Source organism: Epinephelus fuscoguttatus, linkage group LG6 (genome assembly GCF_011397635.1).
Source record: "Epinephelus fuscoguttatus linkage group LG6, E.fuscoguttatus.final_Chr_v1".
Classification (NCBI taxonomy): Eukaryota; Metazoa; Chordata; class Actinopteri; order Perciformes; family Serranidae; genus Epinephelus; species Epinephelus fuscoguttatus.
Genome location: NC_064757.1, coordinates 44,842,827 through 44,861,436, shown reverse-complemented (window position 1 = coordinate 44,861,436; position 18,610 = coordinate 44,842,827). Strand labels below are relative to the sequence as shown.

Genomic DNA, 18,610 nt, shown 5'->3' with positions numbered 1-18,610 from the left:
ATCAAGCTGGCATCCTTTTCCACCTTTGTGTTTCCATGACAGTGTTTCCATGCTTAGCTGTGGCAGAGGAAATCTCTTGGATGTCATATGAACAAATTTCTCCGTGTAGTAAACCTACAAAACACTGCCAGGACAAATTTTCAGAATATTATTTTATTATTATATTTTATTTTATTTATGGCTGACCAGTATATCAATATTATATTGATATCATGATATGAGACAAGATATGGACTTAGATTTTGTTTATAATTGTATGATTTTTCTTTCTTTTTTTTGTGAAAGATAAAATATTCAACCCTACAATATCATCGCAATATTGATATTGACGTATTTGGTCAAAAACATTCTGATATTTGATTTTGCTCATATCATCCAGCCCTAATAATTTTTGCATTTTATTTTCGCAACATTTAAATGACACTTATCGCCCCTTTTTACATTAAAAATGATATTCCTATATAATATGATGCAGAACTATAATAATAATCTACCCAGTAGTATACAAAGTATTTAAATTTGGCTCCACATTAAGAATTACAACATTAACATGATTTACATGTATTGTACATGTTTGCATGTTGGTGATAAAAAAAAAAAAGAATGATATAATATTCTGGGCGGCACGGTGGTGTGGTGGTTAGCACTGTCGCCTCACAGCAAAAGGGTTGCCGATTCGATCCCGGGTGTGGGAGCCTTTCTGTGTGGAGTTTGCATGTTCTCCCCGTGTCAGCGTGGGTTCTCTCCGGGCACTCCGGCTTCCTCCCACAGTCCAAAGACATGCAGGTTAATTGGTGACTCTAAATTGTCCGTAGGTGTGAATGTGAGTGTGAATGGTTGTCTGTCTCTATGTGTCAGCCCTGTGATAGTCTGGTGACCCGATGTCAGCTGGGATAGGCTCCACCCCCCCCACAACCCTCAAGAGGATGAAGCGGTTAGAAGATGAATGAATGAATGAATGAATTAATATAATATTCTATAGTAAAAAAACACTGTGAAAGGAGCTATTCAGCTTAATGTGTACCTTAAAATACATTTTGCTGATAATACCTCTTTTTATTTACACAAGTATCATTTTTGAACAGGACACTCTCAGTGTGGTATTGTGTCTTTTAGTTGAGTGAGCACCGTTATTTCTTACACCACTGTACATAAGTTGCTGACTGCTGCACTGTAATGTATAAGGTAACAGTTGTCTGAAAGATTTTTCCTTTCTGTAAAATTATATTATAAAAAAAGTAACGTAACTTTTCAGGTTAAGATGCCTGCAATGTGGCCACTAACTGCTAATCATAGATGTAGGTTATTATTTAGAATACAATATTACATTTAAGTAAGAATAAATAAATAAATAAATAGTAATACAAATAATAATAAATACCAACTAGTCCATAGCCATTGGTAGCTTTGTCACCTTCTACCTATGCCAGTCCTCAATGCCTATGTGCAGTTTCACATAGATTGACCACGTCAGTGAGTAGAAAAACGTGGGACAGACAGAATGACTGACTGACAGAATGACACACGGACAGTTTCCGTGATTATGTACAGCATACCATACCATGACTTAGTCATACCAAACATTAGAAACAACACCAACATTGGTCCACAGGGGGAGCCACAGCGATCGGTCACATTTTAGCCATTTTGAAGCATTTTTCTGTTGTTATAGCGCCACCCAGTTGCCAATTAGAGTTAAATTTCTCCAGTCACCTTGAGGCGTCCTGTTCTACATATCTACCAAGTTTAGTAAAAATCCATATGGCGGTTAGGCCTAGATAAGAAATGAGCTCTCTAGCGCCCCCATTTTGTTTGATGGGATCAATAATGGAGGGGTCCCCTCAGATTATGTGTGGTCATATGCCTACAAAGTTGCGTGGTGATGGGTGAAACCCTTGAGATGTTCTACACCTTTATGTGATGAGCCACGCCCTCCGCAATATTCATTGCCTTATAGAAGCTCAGTTTTAGGAAGTTTTCCAACTTTTGCCAAGAGGGAACTTTAGATATTGCTCCCTAGATTATGTTCACCCAGTTTCATGCAGATCGCTCAAACTTCCTAGGAAGAGATCCATTTGAAGTGTTTTTCAAAAAATTCAAAATGGCGGAAAATCTATTTAAGCGGAAATTATGGGTTCTTGAGGCAAATGTGTTCCTCATGAGGAGAGGCATCTCTGTGCAAAGTTTCATGTCTCTACCACATACGGGGCATGAGATATGCCCATTCAAAGTTTGACATTTCAATGGGTTGCTATAGCGCCCCCCTTTGGCCAATTGATGTAATATTGCTTCATTGGCATCCTCCCATGACCCTCTACCACTGTGCCAAATTTCACATGGATTGACCAAGTCAGTGAGGAGAAAAACGTGGAACAGACACACACAGAGTTTTCCTCATTATATAGTAAGATAAAGTTATGCTGTTCAGATACTACATTTATCTCAATGACACAGCAACCCAGTGCACACTAAAGTTTGTGTAACCAGTCCAACTGACTCTTTGCTAATTCCCTCCCCTCAAATGCAGACTGGCCAACTATAACATTGCAACAACCAGCTCTGACCAGGGTCCGACAACAACACAGCTGTGCTCCATTGACTCTAATGCAGTCGTTTCAGATTTCCTTCATTTTCAGGCTGGTGTTGTGGATTTGGAGCTAAATGTTGTGCCTGGGGCACGTCGTGTATTAATGTTATTCGTTACCTGGAGAGGCTGGAAAAAGATAACCGTTTCTTCCCTGTTCCAAAACCAAAATCAAACCCTGAAAAGTGTAGGGTTAGCTAGCTAGCTACTGAAGATATAGCCTACTGAATGTATACACATGCTGCTTTTGCTTTGTAATGACAATAGCAATGATCAAAACTTAGCGAGGGGTCAGTGGATTGTTAAATAACTCTGCATTAACGTAGCATCACAGCATTCTGTTTTTAATTGTTCTTTTACCAAAATAATACAGAAAAAATTACGTATTTTAAACAACAATAATAATAATGATAAGAATGTAGAGTTCACAGGTATAATGGATGTTTCATTTCACATGGTGTTTGCACAGGGACTCAAACTGACTTATTCAGCAGATGGTTTTGTACCAAGTGATAAATAAATGGGGTACAATCTTTGTAAATAAGTGTCTCAGTGCTCAATGTTTGACTCCAGCAGGATTGCACAGTTAATCAAAAATATGTTCCAAATTGCAATATGGCCAAGTGCACTATACAATTTCAGGAGCTGCAATTTTTTGATAAAGTAAAATGTGTCACAACACACCATTTTAAATGAAGCACTGTGGAGCGAAAGAGATGTCCCGTCTACAAATCATATTCATGTACAGCAAAAATGACCACTCTTGAAAATTGCAACTTATGTCACACTTGCAAATCATCGTCAAAATAAAGGCAATATGATTTTTTTTGTAGATCGTGCACCCCTAGACAGAAGACGCACAAGGCTACATGTGTGTGACAACACAACTGTGTTTATTCTGCCTGAAGAAGAAATGAAAAAGAGAAATGTGCTCTTTTCTATTTGTGAAAAGGAAGAACAGCTCAGCGGCTTCCACTTGTAATTAAATTCTATAACTAATGATACCAATTCAGCTAAATAAAGAGTTACACTGTTTTCAGCATTGCTCCTAAAAATAAAAGAAATGTTTGGAGGGCACTTTGTGATCTTTGCCATTTTGGTTTTGTTATTAAACAGGCTTCTACCAAAACTTCCTAACTGATATTGAAAGTTATGTTGTAGTCCAGCATTTAAACATCTCAGTCTGGATTTGTTTTCTCTTCCTGAATTGTAGTGACATTACATTTAATTGGAAAGCAACAGAAGTTCTGTCACGTCACTGCTCATATGATGACTAAGTGACTTTCTCCCTCTTAACACAATAGTTTTGGTCCATGAGTGATTTGTTCTCTGCTGTTTTACTAATGTTAACAACCAGCTGTGTGGTCAGCTGTTGAATAACTGAGGTGTTCATGGTTGGCTATACTACAATAATTCTTCGATGCTGAATTCCAATAAAACTATATGATCAGAAAAGATGAAGTGACTGATTTTCTCATCTGTAGACTTCTGTCTCCTTTTTGTGGGTTTTGCTCCTGACTGCTGAGGTTAGTTCACTGTGAACATTAATACTTGTCAGTGTCACAGTTCACTCTTTTACATTTGGGGCATTTTGTTCACCAATAGGCAACAGTTAAAGCAAAACATACTTTCACACATTTGTTTAATGACTGGGACAATTATTAACACATGTGTAACTCAGAGTGATAGCTTAATTATTGGAGGAGAACCCACAGAGTGTTGGTGTAAAATGGCTTCAGGTCCGTTAATCAGCATCACTTCCTTCAGGTGTGTTAGCCTCAGGTACAGACAGGAAGGCGCGCGGCCAACAGGTGATTTGACTCATCAGACACGGAGTGAGACTGTGACAGGGTGGACAGACAGAGACAAGCTGAGGCCGAGACACAGCCACAAACCTCCAGGAGGGTCAGTGTGTGTGTAATAAGCCAGCCTGATGATGATGCAGTGTGGGTGACAGGGGACAGCAGTCACCGGTGGTTGTAAACGGTAAGAGCAGAGGTCTCTGCTTGCGCGCCAAACTTCATATATGAATGGTACAGTTTAGTTTCCCGTTGATGTGCAGAGGCACACACACAGTAAAAGTGCTTATTTTTGAGATTTCACAAATCAAGGGGATGCTAAGGTAAATTCGGCGTAATGACTGCCAACAAAGCAACGCTTACTGTCGACGGTATCACGCAAAATAACACACAGTTTAACCAGAACGCCTTTCGCATGTGTGCCGAATTTAGAGACTCTTCGCACTGATTAATTTTTGTCTCTGAAAACAATTTTATGAAGTGCTTTTCTAATAAGGTTATAGATTTTAAATTGCGAGATTTTCAGATGGCGTTTGGTGAGAGTTTTTTCTTTGTAATTCCGCACAGTCAAGTAGTTCCTGCACTGAAAATGTACAAGTATTCCTGTTAAGAGCTGGTCCTGTAGGGAGCCGTCATGATGTAGTAATTTTAGTGTCACTTGCTTTATTTGTATTTTCAGGGTTTAAACTGGTCACTAAATATTTAATAGAAATGGTTGTTTTGTCCTAACATGACGAGGAAAGAAGGAACTGACCGATCAGCTGGTGCGATGTGATTTACATGAGGATGCAGGACTGAACAACACACACACACACACACACACACACACACACACACACACACACACACACACACACAGGAGCTTTATGTGCAGCCATCAGCATGCTGAATACACACCTTTATGAAACACTACACTTCTATCATCATGTGTGTCTCCTGTTCGAGGTGTTCCAGGAAGTGGCTGTACATCTCCACGTGTGCAGCCAATTAGAAACGTGCACATGAATTCTGCTTTTGTGTAGCAGCAGAGCAGGAAGCACAAATAATTCTGTGCATGCTCAAACATCATAAGAGCAAAGACTTTGCTACAGAAGCACAGCTCTGATCTGCTTCTTGGTGTCCAGTGTGATGTAAGGAACTGATAGTCGTCTATGAAGCTCTTAAAATACACAGAGTTCGGCTGCATGTGTCCAAAGGACAGAGGGATGTTGTATGCTGTAAAGCCTCTGTATGCTGTAAAGCCTCTGAGCCTCTGATATTGGGCTTTATAAACAAAACTGATTTATTCTCGATGAATCTGCTGATTATATTCTGGAATATAATCAGTTTATTGTCAGTGGTGACTCTCAGTGTGACAGATGGTAAAGATCTCAGTACAGATGATGCCTCTGTGTCTCTGCTGTGTTGGGAGCTGCAGGTGATCCCTGCTGGGTGTTCCTCGGCGTCACAGCTGGAGGCCGGCAGCTTGTTTTGCATCTTATTTCCCTTTTCAAATAAAACGGACAATGCAAACTTCTGTCCTGTTGAAGCCAGTTAGACTGCAGCACATATCATGTTGTGTGGGGCAGAGTTCCTCATTCTGACTCAGACCAGCGTCCAGTTTTACCTGAACTTAGACAAACTGCAGTTTAGCACAGAGAGCTGACGTGTTAGAAACGACTGCAGCTCTCCGGTAACTGTGGAGGTAAGTACCGTCTGTCTTTATTACCAAATAGGTTTCTTTTAAGGCTTTAAAAAGTGCATAATTGTATACATTCAGCTGATGAATCTGATGTCTGTGGGATAGCTATGGATTTACAGATGAACTACATGAGGTCATAAAGCTCAGAGCCCGTCGTGGTCTGACAGGATTTTAAAGGTTTATGTGGAACTTGTTTGATTTTTATTTTGCTGCAACAGGCAACAGTTCTTAAAACTTCGTGTTATTCTTGCATGATACACCACGACGGGCAAACACAAGGAAGGAACCAGCTGCACCTTCACAATAGTTGCCTCTCTGTCCATGCTAAGTGTTGCTTTGCTGGCTGTCACTCATGAGTGAGATCCTGTTGATTGGTAACACATCTAGGATAAGACACTTTTTTTCAAGTCTTTTGAAAAACTGACATGTTTGAAAATTAGTAGAAAAAAGGGAAATGTGTTTTTTCACATGATACTTTCTTCACAACATGTCACTGTCTGCAGAGTGTAGTCAGTGAGACGCACACAGATGAGACGTATGGCTGCAGCGTTGCAGTTTGACACTATGATGATGATGATGATGATGATGATGTCAAAGTGTTTTGTAACCTGAGATTGAAATTTGATGTTTGACCAGAAACACTGTTGACTTTAACTTGTCTGAACCTCTGACATGTTTGCAGCACAGAGTTGTTTTTTCCTTTTCAGTGCTGAGAGAGGGACAGAAATAAATTAATTGCGCAGAAAGTGGAAGTTCCCCTGAATCCGTCGGCCTGTAGAGTCTGTACGATGATATGTAGTTTCCATGTGTTGTCAGTGACTTAAGCTTGGCTGGATATATGCTGTATTGTTACCATGGATGGGGCTGAGGTCAGGACTGCAGACCAGTCAAACCATTTCCTTATTGACCCAATCGCCAGATTAAAGTTGGCATTGTACGTTTCTGCAAACAAACGATTTTGACATTTGTACAAAATTTTGTGACAGAAATGTTGAAACTATGTTATCACAACATCGTGGTTGTGTTTAGGCACAAAAACATTTGGAGGCGGCTGTGGCTCAGAGGTAGAGGGGGGCGTCCATTAGTGGTGGCTGTTCCATCAGTGTGTGAGTGTGTGTGAATGGTTACTGAGTAGCAGGTGGCACCATGTCCAGTAGCCTCGGCCATAGGTGTGTGAACAGGTGAATGTTGCCTGTAGTGTAAAAGCATTTTAGTGGTCCGGGGACTAACAAAGCGCTTTGCAAGTGCAGTCCATTTGGTTACGGCTAAAAAAAGAGCATGTTTGGGCTTAAAATAGTTAGTGTTTGTGCCACAGTCACACTGGACATGCTGCTGATACCTCTATTTGTTGGTTTGGCAGCCATCTGGCTTCAATCCCACACCATCCACCATCCTCTAAACCCCCTGATGACAAACTCAGCTCATATACATGTGATCAGCACGATGTCACTTTCTGAACATTGATGTGACACGTATGAAATGTATAAATGTAACATATCGGTGGTTTGCAGGAAGTCAGCAACATTGTCTTCTGGCGACCAGGCTGGTTTTATGGAGCTGGGTTTGTGCATGGGGACATTGGTGATGTTAAAGCAGGAAAGAGACGGAGTGTTGACTCAAAGCTGGAACAATACCACTTTCTAGAAGGTCATGATACGCTGCAGCGTTAGCATTTAACTTCATTGGAGGCAGGAGTTCAAGACCAAATCAGAGTAAAACAGACGGGGGTGTCCACATACTTTTGGCCTTGTATTATTTTTACTTGACTCTGTAAGCAGATTAAATCTGAGTGTTGATGATGTCGTTTCATTTGCAGATTAAGTGTTGATTTGAAGACCGAGGCTACTCCACGAGCACCTTCATCATTTCCTCCTCATCCTCCATGTGACTGGTGTCTCCCTGCTGACCGCTGAAGGCTCAGCTCCCTCCATCTGGTCACCTCCGTGGAGCTCCACTGTCGTTGTCTCTACCTTAACCCCTCCTCCATCCGTCCGTCATGAATCCCTACAGACACACAACACCACATTCACCTTCTGACCCTTCTGATATTTCCCATCATCCCCCTCTGTCCGCAGCGTCACCTCCAGTCATTCAGACAGGTCAGAGCTCTCTGAGAGTCGTGAGCTATGACTCTCCTCACCATCAGGCCTCATCAGACCATGATGAAGGTCAAAACCTGGTCCCGTCACCAAAGTCAGACCGCTCCTCCTCGCCGCTTCCAGCCTCAGATTCAGGCTCCAGCCTCAGTCCCCGGCCTCAGTCCGGCCTGTTTTCAATCTCATTTCCAGGTCGAAGTCCATCTGCTGTCTCTGCTCACACACTGAACCCTTACCCTCCCCCCGGCCCTTCACCTGCCCCTCCCCCGGCCCCTTCATCCACCCCTCCCCCGGCCCCTTCACCCGCCACTCCCCCCTCCTGCCAGGTCTCCATCATCATCCCGTCGCCAGACCTCCAACCGTCTCCCCTCCCATCTCTGTGCTCTGAGGACACCGGCCCGGACCTGGAGTGCTCCATCTGCTTCAGCCAGTTCAACAACATCTTCCGCTGTCCCAAGATGCTTCAGTGCAAGCACACCTTCTGCCTGGAGTGCCTGGCACGCATCAACGTCAAGTCGGCCGAGCCCAACGCCATCCAGTGCCCGCTGTGCCGCGGCCTCACGCCTCTGCCCGCCCTCGGCCTTCCCAAACTGGCCACGAACTCAGACATGCTGTCGTACCTGCCGGCCGCCATGCAGAGAGTCTACAGCATCCGCTTCCAGCGCAGCAAAGGGAAGCTGCAGGTCAAAAGGTATCACCACCCTTAGCTGTTGAACAGTTTTAAAACATGATTCATATTCTTCACTGTTTTTATTAATGAGTGAGTAACTTTTCTGAGGCTCAGGGTTCTTGGACTGTTCTACATAATACTGAAACTAAATTTAGAATTTAATGAAGGTTTTCTTTTCGGTCACGTCCCCTTTCTTAAATATATTTGGGGATGTGGGTAACAAAACAAGTGCAGCTGAATGTCATTTTATTAAAATATTATCACCAAAAGACGAACTAAGGCTCTGCACTGAACATGGACCTGACAAGCACATTTTCACATCCTCATTGTTTGCTGATCATCATCATATATTTTACTGTGTAAATAAACTATGATGACCTAAATATTAATTGCCTTGCTCGCTTCAGAGAGCTCCTGTTTGTTTGTTCAGTTCCGTCGGGGAACTTCCCCTCAGTCAGGTCTTTTCTGTCCGAGATTCACCACAGTGAGGGGGTGATGTCAGCGCCATAAAACAACTATGATGTGCACCTTTACAGTGTCTGTGGACAAGAATTAAAAACAAGTGATGTTTAGGAGTTAAAAAGCCTCCGGATAGGTGTTGTTACAGAAATTAAAAAAGGTGGTTGAAAGAAGTCTTTTTTTAAAATAAAAAAAAATCTTCCAGTGATTTCATCAGTTCCTCAGATTCACACTGATGCTCAGTTTATCTTATGGCGTTTAACCTCTCTAACTCCTCCCCCCTCTGTTAAATGGTATCTCCCAGGCGCACTACGTCATCAAACCATGTGATGTTTGGTATTGCCGGATTCAACAAGCTTTCGACTTTTCAAAAATAACATTGTTTTTCTTTTATTTATTATGTATTTCACACCAGAGCAGCCTAAACACACAAAATCCAGAATCGCGATGAGTGGTGACAAGTCATGTCATGCTGTTTTTCGACGGGAAAAGTTAAAGTATTACTCGCGATAGTATGCGGAGCCGCTAGTGGGGACTTAGCTGTTTTATAAAAGGTAAGAGTCTCACTCCTACCACTATTTTTGGCTGAGATACACCGTCTAGAAAGTGGGATCATAACTTTCCCGTTTCATATGGCTTTATTTGGTGATATTTTATGGTGTTTCTGTGTCATAAACAACATCAGCTATCTTAATCACACCTGATTTCAATAAGGCACAATGTTTGAAGCTGGCTGAGTGTTGTTTGATCACTGATAGTACTGTTTTGAAGACGAGTGACCGACTTGTCATTTGGAGCTCCGCCTGGATCTTTTCATAGAAAAAACACTGTAGAATGGTCATACTTTGAGCAGTCTTCTTCAAATTTGACACAAGTGTTCATTGATAGTGTGCCTACAGCCCCACAGTGTCATTTACCTGCTCAGATGAAGCCACAGACAGTTATTCATCCTGAAAATCATTTTTTATTTTATTTTAGGCAAAATCTTCAATTTTTTACTGACTTCAGAGGCCCATTACTCTGTCTCTGTATCACCTAGAGTGTTTCTGACACTTTCACAAGAAACTTCAGGGAGTTTTCTTTGTGGCAAGACCTCATGCATGCATGTAGTCAGAGCGGTTCAGACGCTACAGTCATTTTAATTTGGGTATGTCATTTTAGGCGTTTTTGCTACAAAATGGGGGTGGAGTGCAAGATTAAAAGATGCAGAAATTTTAAGACTTTTGCAAAACAGTTACCCTGGCATCACTAGATCAAGTTAGTCTGGAACCTGAAAGGTCATTTTTGATTTTCAAGGGGCGTCCTTAGCAGCTGTAGACCAAAATACCTCTGGACAACTTTTTGGCAACCAGCAGGGCCAGTTGGTAAATTAAACTTTTACCAAATCCTGTCTGAAGTACGGCAAACACATCTTTCCCATCAACAAAAGCTTTAAAGAGAGAATCTGACATTTTTCAACCTTCTGTGTCACTGCAGTGTGCACAGGTGAACGGTGTTTGGTTCCCCTCCATGTTGCCAGCACCCGGAGCCTCCCACTCGTCCTCCGGTGGGATCTGCTGGGTGCACCGAGGGAGGTTGAGCGCTTTTGATTTGCATGTACTGCCCACATTGCAAAGAGACAGAGATGGTTGAAAATCTGCGGATTTCCCCTTTAAGGGACACTTACCCTATTTTCCACCAGCTTTGTATCGTAACACTGTGGGTGGAATGTGTAAATTAAGTGTGGTAAATTTCCCTCCTTCTAACCAGTGCCCAGATCTCCCTGCTCTCTGCCCAGCAAGACTCCGCTGGATGACGCAAAACAAGTCATCCAGCAGAGTTTTGCTGGCTCCCAGGCCGTTGCTCCATCTCCAAGCTGTATGTGTGCATTCTTAAATAGCCCACCACCACGGACTCAGAGTATGGAAGCACCTCAAGAGAAAGACCAACCCTTTTTCTGTTTCTGTCTCTTAAACTGAGATTGAAATCCAATCAAACCTAAAACACAGCAGCTGTTTGAATGTAGTTTAAGGTTATGTTACTGTGCTGCTTGTTTCTCTCCTCAGATGTATCAGAAACATGTTTTAGCCTTCTGTTTAACTGAAATATGATATTGTTATCAGACAGACAGCAGGAGTGTTTACTGGTCCAGTGCGATGCAGTGCATTCTGGTAGTTGTAGGTTTTGCAAACGCAAACCTCACAGCCCTGTCCCTCGGTGTCTCAGGTCACACTGTACCAATTTATTTATTTATTCAGTATTTGCATCTTTCTGCTGCACAGATGTCTAGTTTTATAAAAAAAAAAAAGACCATCTTTCCAGCAGTGAAATACTTCTTGAGTTGTTTGTTCTTCTTTAAGAGAAAATACACTCTACAGTTATTTTAATACTGACGTGACGGCTGATTCACGTCAGTGTTCCACACCAGCGGCAGCCATCTTGGTGGTTTACAAAAATGCCTCAGCGGCGCTCCTCTGTCATCATCGTGTCAAAGCCGCCCCACATTAGATGAACTGTTGTGATTGGCCAGACGCATCAGCCAGAGCAAATAAAACTTGAAAATGTCTTCTGAAATAAATAAAACGATCTTAGAACTAAAAAGACGGATTTTATAAATTCAGTTTCATCTGATCAATAATGTTGTTTCTCGTTCAGCTCATCTCAAGGTCATCGGCGGTGGGGTCAGAGGTCGCTGACATCTCTTCGGTCTGTGAACCGCTCTCTGGATGTGGGGCTTCCCAGCCCGCCTGTCATGGGTCCCAGCGAGGCCAGCGGCATGGGTGGAGCTCTGTTCAGACTGACGGGCCGGCCGGCGTGCCGAGCCTTCCTCCTGACATCCGTGGTGATGATGATGGTGCTGCTGACAGGCATCATCATCTTCCTCCTCACCTTCAATGACAAGGGCAGTGAGTGACATCACGTTACATCATATCCTGTTTTCTTGATTATATTTCTGTGGAGGGAAAATGCACAAAAACTCATTGAACAGTAAAATTTAATCTGAGTCCAGCTAATGAGCAACATCTGTCCCACTGCTGAGGTTAGAGGATGAAAACTGAGCCATCAAGTCACAGAGAGATCAGGACTCACACCTGAGCCGAGGACGTGAGGAGCAGTGGACTTTAATCTGCTTCATACTGTTGAACTTGTGCCAGAGTTTCAAATAATCACATAGATGTCTGAATCTAAGTCAGCAGCTGAGGTGGGAAGGTGTCTGTGAATCTGAGAAACAGTGGACTTTAATCTGCGTCACACTTCTGCCAAAAGCTTTAAATGATCAGCGAGCTGTAGCCAGACGAGTCACAAAATGTCGGTCAGGTAACAGCAGAGGTGTGACAGCTGTGGAAACTGAGAAGCCGAGGACGTTAATCTTCTCACAGCACTTAAAACTTTGACAAAAGCTCCACTCACCTCAGGCTTTGGGAAAATATGCACATTTATCACTTTTAATGTCGTGAATTTCATGTTGCCAAAGGGCCATCTGGAAAAACAAGATGGCTGATCTAAAGGTCATTTGATAGCAGACAAGATAAGTTTGTAATAAGACAATAAAACAATTGACTGACAGCAGGTTTATTATAACTTATGTACAACAGCTCAAAGTCTCTGGTGGCTCCAGCTGCAAATAAGAGCCCTAAACAAACATCAAATATTTGATTCCAGGGACTGAAACTTTAGGACATAAAACAATGTATAAAAAATAACATGACACAAACCTGTCACTACGTGGATCCCTCTTCTTCATACTTTGAGCACTTTAAAAACGCAGCGACTGAATGTTACATGTTTGATGTTTCTGTGTGTTTGTTGTCTTTTTGTGGACATGACGGTGTGTTTCCTGTCGGAGCTGCAGCTCCGCTCCTCGCTCTTAATAACCAAATTCTCTAAACAGAAGTCATGCAAATAGACCTGTGTTCCAGTTAGTCTGACGCAGAGAGCAGAGGATTTTCATACAAATGTTAATATGTGACGGTGGCTGGAACAACTGAACCTCGAGACACATGGAGAATGTAAAGGGTTAGTTCACCCACATTACAAAAATACATAGTTTGGATGTTTAGAGGTGGGGTTTTATGAGGCACTTATTCTGTCACACACTGTAGATGCCATCGGCACACCCCCAGTTCAAAGAGGCAGGCTGGAGTACCACCACAGAAACTAAGGAATGTACTGCTGCAGACAGATATGGCAGCAAAATGGATTCTAGCCACCTAAAAACAAAAACACACAAAGATCTGTCTGATTACCTGTGCACCATATTAAGGATATTTTCACCACTTTACCTCAATGTCAGACAACGACTTCCAACAAGGAACTGAAGCCGTTGTATCGCTCTCGTCAAAGCCAGACTCTGCCGCTGAGTGGTTATTTTATTAGTGTTAATGTGTGACTTCAGTGTTTTTAAAGGCATAGTTTGGATTCACCAAAGTCTCACAACAGCACAAACTAACTGATCAAAGCAGCGTTAGACCAGCATCCCTCATCCTGAGCCGTCTCATGTTGCCGCTTCATCTGTGGCCTCTCACGTCTACACATTACATGCTAGGTATCCTCCTGCATCTGCTGTTGAGGTTACGGGACGCCACAACCAGCGCCGGGATGTCACCAAATGCACATGGTTAGATTAAGAAAAAAAACATCATGGTTTGGCTTTTCAACAATACAGGAAGCGAACATCCATCCACAACCCCTCATATCCTCCTATCCATCCTTACAGCAGCGTTTCAACCTAACACCATCCAGTGGCGAATCATAAATCTGCGCAACGTTGCGTCTGGCCGCGTTACAAACTGACGCTCCCTACTGGTGTATTATACCACCAGGAAGGGTGGCTTTTGGCGTCCGGTGTCTGATGCTAAAACCACTGACAAGGCGGCAGTATTTGATGACTTTGGAATGACGAGGGTAGACCAGTGTGTTAAATCACTGGCGTCTGTCTGACGCTAAGGTACAGTGGTGAAAACATTCTAATATACCGCACACTTAACTGATATTTCTATGTGGCTAAAATATGTTGTGCTACTGGCCTCGTCCACAGCAGTACATTACTAAGCTTCCATACTGGTGCCTGCTTTCCCAAACTGGGGGTGTGCAGATAGCATCTACTGTAGGTACACTGACTATGAGTACGTCACATAACCCCACTTCAAAACATCCAGACTATCCCTTTAACCTCTAGAGCCAGCTCTACAAGCAGGTAGTTTTTGGTTTTATTGGACCATGTCTGTAGATTTCAGCCTGACACAGTGAAGGTGAATAGATTCTGTTCTTTTAAATGTCATCTTCCAGGACTGCGTCACAACAAAGTAAATCCCATTAGAATCCATTTTATGGTGAAAAGACAGAAATCTGAAAGTGTGGATGAACAAAACCAAAACTGGATCGATGAGTTCACTCTGAAGGCGCAAAAACGTGTCTGTCTGAGGCCGTCGTGCACCTGAAATTAACTCTTGAGCCTTCCAGCTGATCTGTGACACCCTGCAGGAGGCTGGGACGGTCCCTCTGTCTGATCCAGTCGTTCAGTCAGAAACCTGATCAGCTAGTTTTAACTGATCGATCAACAGATCAGAGACACATTTCACATAACACAATCATGAATTTATTCTTGGGCTCAGCTGAAAACTGCACAAGGAAAACTTTTTCCACAAATGTTTTGACTTGCAAATCAAACAAGCCAAAAGAGCAACCATTAAAATATGTATCATAAAATGTTATTCACAGGTATTTCCATGATGGCTTAAGGCTGAGTCTGAGAGGGAAAATACATTTTAACCCAATGTTTCCTTTTGTTTTTGATGTTTGTATGTCGTGTGTGTTTTTAGGCTCTGACGTGTTTTACTGTGCAATGTAAAATGAAATAATTTTATATATTTATACCACTGTTTTAGCAAAGCTTGCACTATCACTGTGTTTGCCTCATGTTGAACTTGAATAAATTCCTTTTTGAATCCCAGTTTGTCTTTTTTTTTTATGAAGCAAAAGAAACTTTTCAGAGTTGAACTGATTTCTTAAACGGGCAAAATCTGGAGTCTAAGCTTAAATAAATATGCACATTGTTGTTAAGGTATCTTAAACTGTATTTTAAATTCTGTACACAGCAGGTAAAGATCTGCAGGTTGGTGAATGTGGAGCTTATGTTCAGTCCAGCAGAGTTTCAGAGTTTAAAATTATCAGGAGAGAAAATCAGAGAAAATGTTAAGATTTTTTTAAACTATAATTTACTACGACTAACGTTTTGCAGCTCACTGCTGGTGCTGACAGGACTCATCAGTCAACAGTCTCTGGTGTTGAGTGTGCCAAAGTCTCCCTCTGCTGGTGGAGAACACACCTGAGCAGTGTTACTGACACTGAAGGCTTTCTCACAGCAGACACTTTGACGTGTATCAGCAGGAGCAAATAATGAAATGATTGCTTAATTCCACTCAGCTGCTTAGAGTTCAGGTTCAGTAACACCTGAGCTCCTACAGCAGGTCAAAATGTGTGCTGTGAGAAAAGCCTCTGATGAATCAGTTTGGTTTATATGGTCAAAATCACATGTGTGCTTCACAGGTTTTACAATGTGCACAACATATAAGTTTATTCTGAGAGCCTTGATTTAGATGAGAGAAACTGATTAAAAACATTTTCACTGAGAAGACGGGAAGAAACCTCACAGAGAGCAACAGGTGTGTTGTAAATGGACCTCTGGTTCACCTGCGTCCTGCTCCCCTTTCTCTCCCACCTCTCCTGTCCATCTACAGCTGTCCTGTCAATAAAGTTATCCAGTTAAGGCTCATGTACCTTCATGTCCATGTGTGGCCTGGCTGTTTGAATGCTCACACTGTAATGCACTCTGCTGCTGACTCTGACATTTTTGTCTTGGTTTACTTTTATTATGAATACGGGCTACAGGTGTGGCATGTCACATGACGGGCTCGGGGAGCACTATGGGTATTTAAGATGACGACTTTCTATCATGTATCAGAAGTCTGAGGAAGAGCCGTGTGGCTCTAAACCTCACTGCATTAAAATCACTCTGAAAGGGAGCTGCTTGTCTTTTACTTTGCCAGACTTTTCTTTGGTCCAGCACCCACTCCACTGGACACTGGGATATGTGTGCGTCTTTTACACTGTTTTTATATCAGTGAAATTAAAAATAATTGTAAAAAAGTGTTGTAAATGTCAACAGGGGTGAACAAAAATGACAATATTATGTAAAGTAAAAAGCAAAAATGATCAGAAAAGTGTTGAGTATCACACAGATATTAGGAATCTCTACAAAATGTGGTGTTTGTCAAAACTAAGAGCCAATCAGCTCTTCAGTCAGGTGTTTCCCATCATGCCCTGGGTCCTGCACTCAGTGGACAGCAGCTGCAGCACCTCAATCTTGTGAGGTTATTGTTGCCCACCTGTGCATGATGTCGGAGCAAGTCGAGATTAAGTCAGACACAAATCTAAACATTGTGTGGCGATTGGCGATGTTGAGTACTGTGCCAGCCTGTCTCATCCTGAACGAGCCTGCTGTCTTTGCTTCAACCAAATCTTCTGAGATCCTTTTTGTTGTGTTGCACCTGCAGGCAGCCAGCAGGTGGAGCTGCAGCATCAACAACGACAGAGCAGTTTGTACAATACCACAGCCTCTCCTGCTCAGATCTGCAGACACACTCCTTTACTCCTCACACATCCTGTATGACACAGTGTGGGTGTGTGTGTTAATAGGTGGTATAATGACAGTGGATACACCTTAACTCACTGAGCACTTAAACAAACCTGTTTCCATGGAGACCAGCCATGTTAAGAGGTCACATCCTGCACGTCTTCGTCCTGCAGTCGGTCATGTGACTTCTACCGCCTTCAAAAGCAGAACATGAACAGAGTACCTCCACCCACAGTAACAGTCCTGCTGCCTCTCAGCTGTCCTTCTCCACCCTGAGCAGTACAACACAGCCGGGTGTGGTCACGGGTCAAACTGACCACACTCACCGGCCGCAACAATCAAACATCACAAAGGGCTGTGGACACAGGTGGAGACGATGTAAACCAGCAGAGGTAGAGGAGGGATGACAGCATCAGTCCATTCAGAGAGTGTCCCAAAATGGCAAAGAGATGGCGCCCAAGCACCCAGGACACACTCCTGTGTCGCTCTGCAGGACGTGAATAAACAACACACCTTGTCATTAAAGGTCGAGGCAAACTTTCAACTACCTGACAGACGTGACATCAAGGAGCATCAGGCTCAACAGCTGCTGATAACTGATGCAGCATCTGGGACGCTTCATGACGTCTGAGCAGAGTGTTCTTCAGCTGTAACCTGGAGAAGAGAAGCAGGAGCCATGTTTGATGTCAGTGACCCAGAAACCCTTTGACTCTCGCCCTCAGGTCAGGAGCAGTCAGTGAATCCCATCTGTCCGAGTGATGTCACCTTCTGCACACACACTGTGTGTCTGCTGCCCACCACACACTAATGCCTGACCAAACTTGCTCTTTTTTGGTTTTCCATTAGCAAAAGTTGTGGACAGCACCTGGTGCTTTTTTGGTACCACCTTGTGGAGATTGGTCGGAGAGAATCATGGCTTGCACAGGACATCCTGCACAAACCAACGTTTTAAACAGCCAAAGTACCCTCAAAAGCAACTGTCACTTTTTAATTTACGTGACCGAGATTTTAAAGAATGGCAGCCTGCACAACCAAGCCGTGGTCAGTTATCAAAGTGCATATGTTCCCTTTTTAGTGTCCGATGAGAGGATCCAGTAGATCTCTCTGGTGATGTCACAGCAGTGTCACGCAGCGTTCCTGTTTACATTGACGGGATACTTCTAAACGAAATCAAGAACATTTCCTGGTAGCAATAGTGAGTTGACAGACAGAGACATCCTGATCAGATGAACCACCTCAACTGACCCCTTTCAACGCGAAGGAGCAGCGGCTCTACTGCGAGCTCCCTCCAGATGTCTGACTCCTCCCCCTATCTCGAAGGCTGAGCCCAGACACCCTACAGAGGAAACTCTGCTTGTATTTGCGACCTTGTTCTTTCGGTCTCTACCCAGAGCTCATGACCATAGGTGAGGGTTGGGACGCAGATGGACCAGGAAATTGGAAGCTTTGCCTTCCAGCTCAGCTCCCTCTGAACCACGACGGTTCTGTGCAGTGCCCACATCACTGCAGATGCTGCACCAAACCGCCGATCCATCTCACGCTCATGAGCAAGACCCTGAGATACTTGAACTCCTTGAACTTGGGGAAGTAACTCTCTCCAAACCCAGAGGGAACAGTCCACCAGTTTCCAGCAGAGAACCATGGCCTCAGATCTGGAGGTGCTGACTCTCATCCTGATCGCTTCACACTTAGCTGCAAACCGCCCC

At 43.1% G+C, this 18,610-nt stretch overlaps 1 protein-coding gene across 7 annotated transcripts in view; it reads left to right on the top strand.

Annotated features, from left to right (window-relative positions):
- LOC125890742 (RING finger protein 223) overlaps positions 1 to 12,991 on the top strand; it is a 33,666-nt gene extending 20,675 nt beyond the window's left edge. For 2 of the 7 annotated variants that reach the window (XM_049579536.1, XM_049579537.1), the window contains 3 exons: positions 3,418 to 4,570; positions 7,881 to 8,851; positions 11,924 to 12,991. In XM_049579536.1, coding sequence (XP_049435493.1) covers positions 8,061 to 8,851; positions 11,924 to 12,182 — 1,050 coding nt within the window. In that variant the 5' untranslated portion in view covers positions 3,418 to 4,570; positions 7,881 to 8,060 and the 3' untranslated portion in view covers positions 12,183 to 12,991. Of the gene's footprint in view, positions 1 to 172; positions 4,571 to 5,483; positions 6,068 to 7,880; positions 8,852 to 11,923 lie in introns of those variants that run through there. The other 5 variants (XM_049579540.1, XM_049579539.1, XM_049579534.1 and 2 more) reach the window with 4 other exon arrangements.
- The last annotated feature ends 5,619 nt before the right edge of the window (positions 12,992 to 18,610 follow it).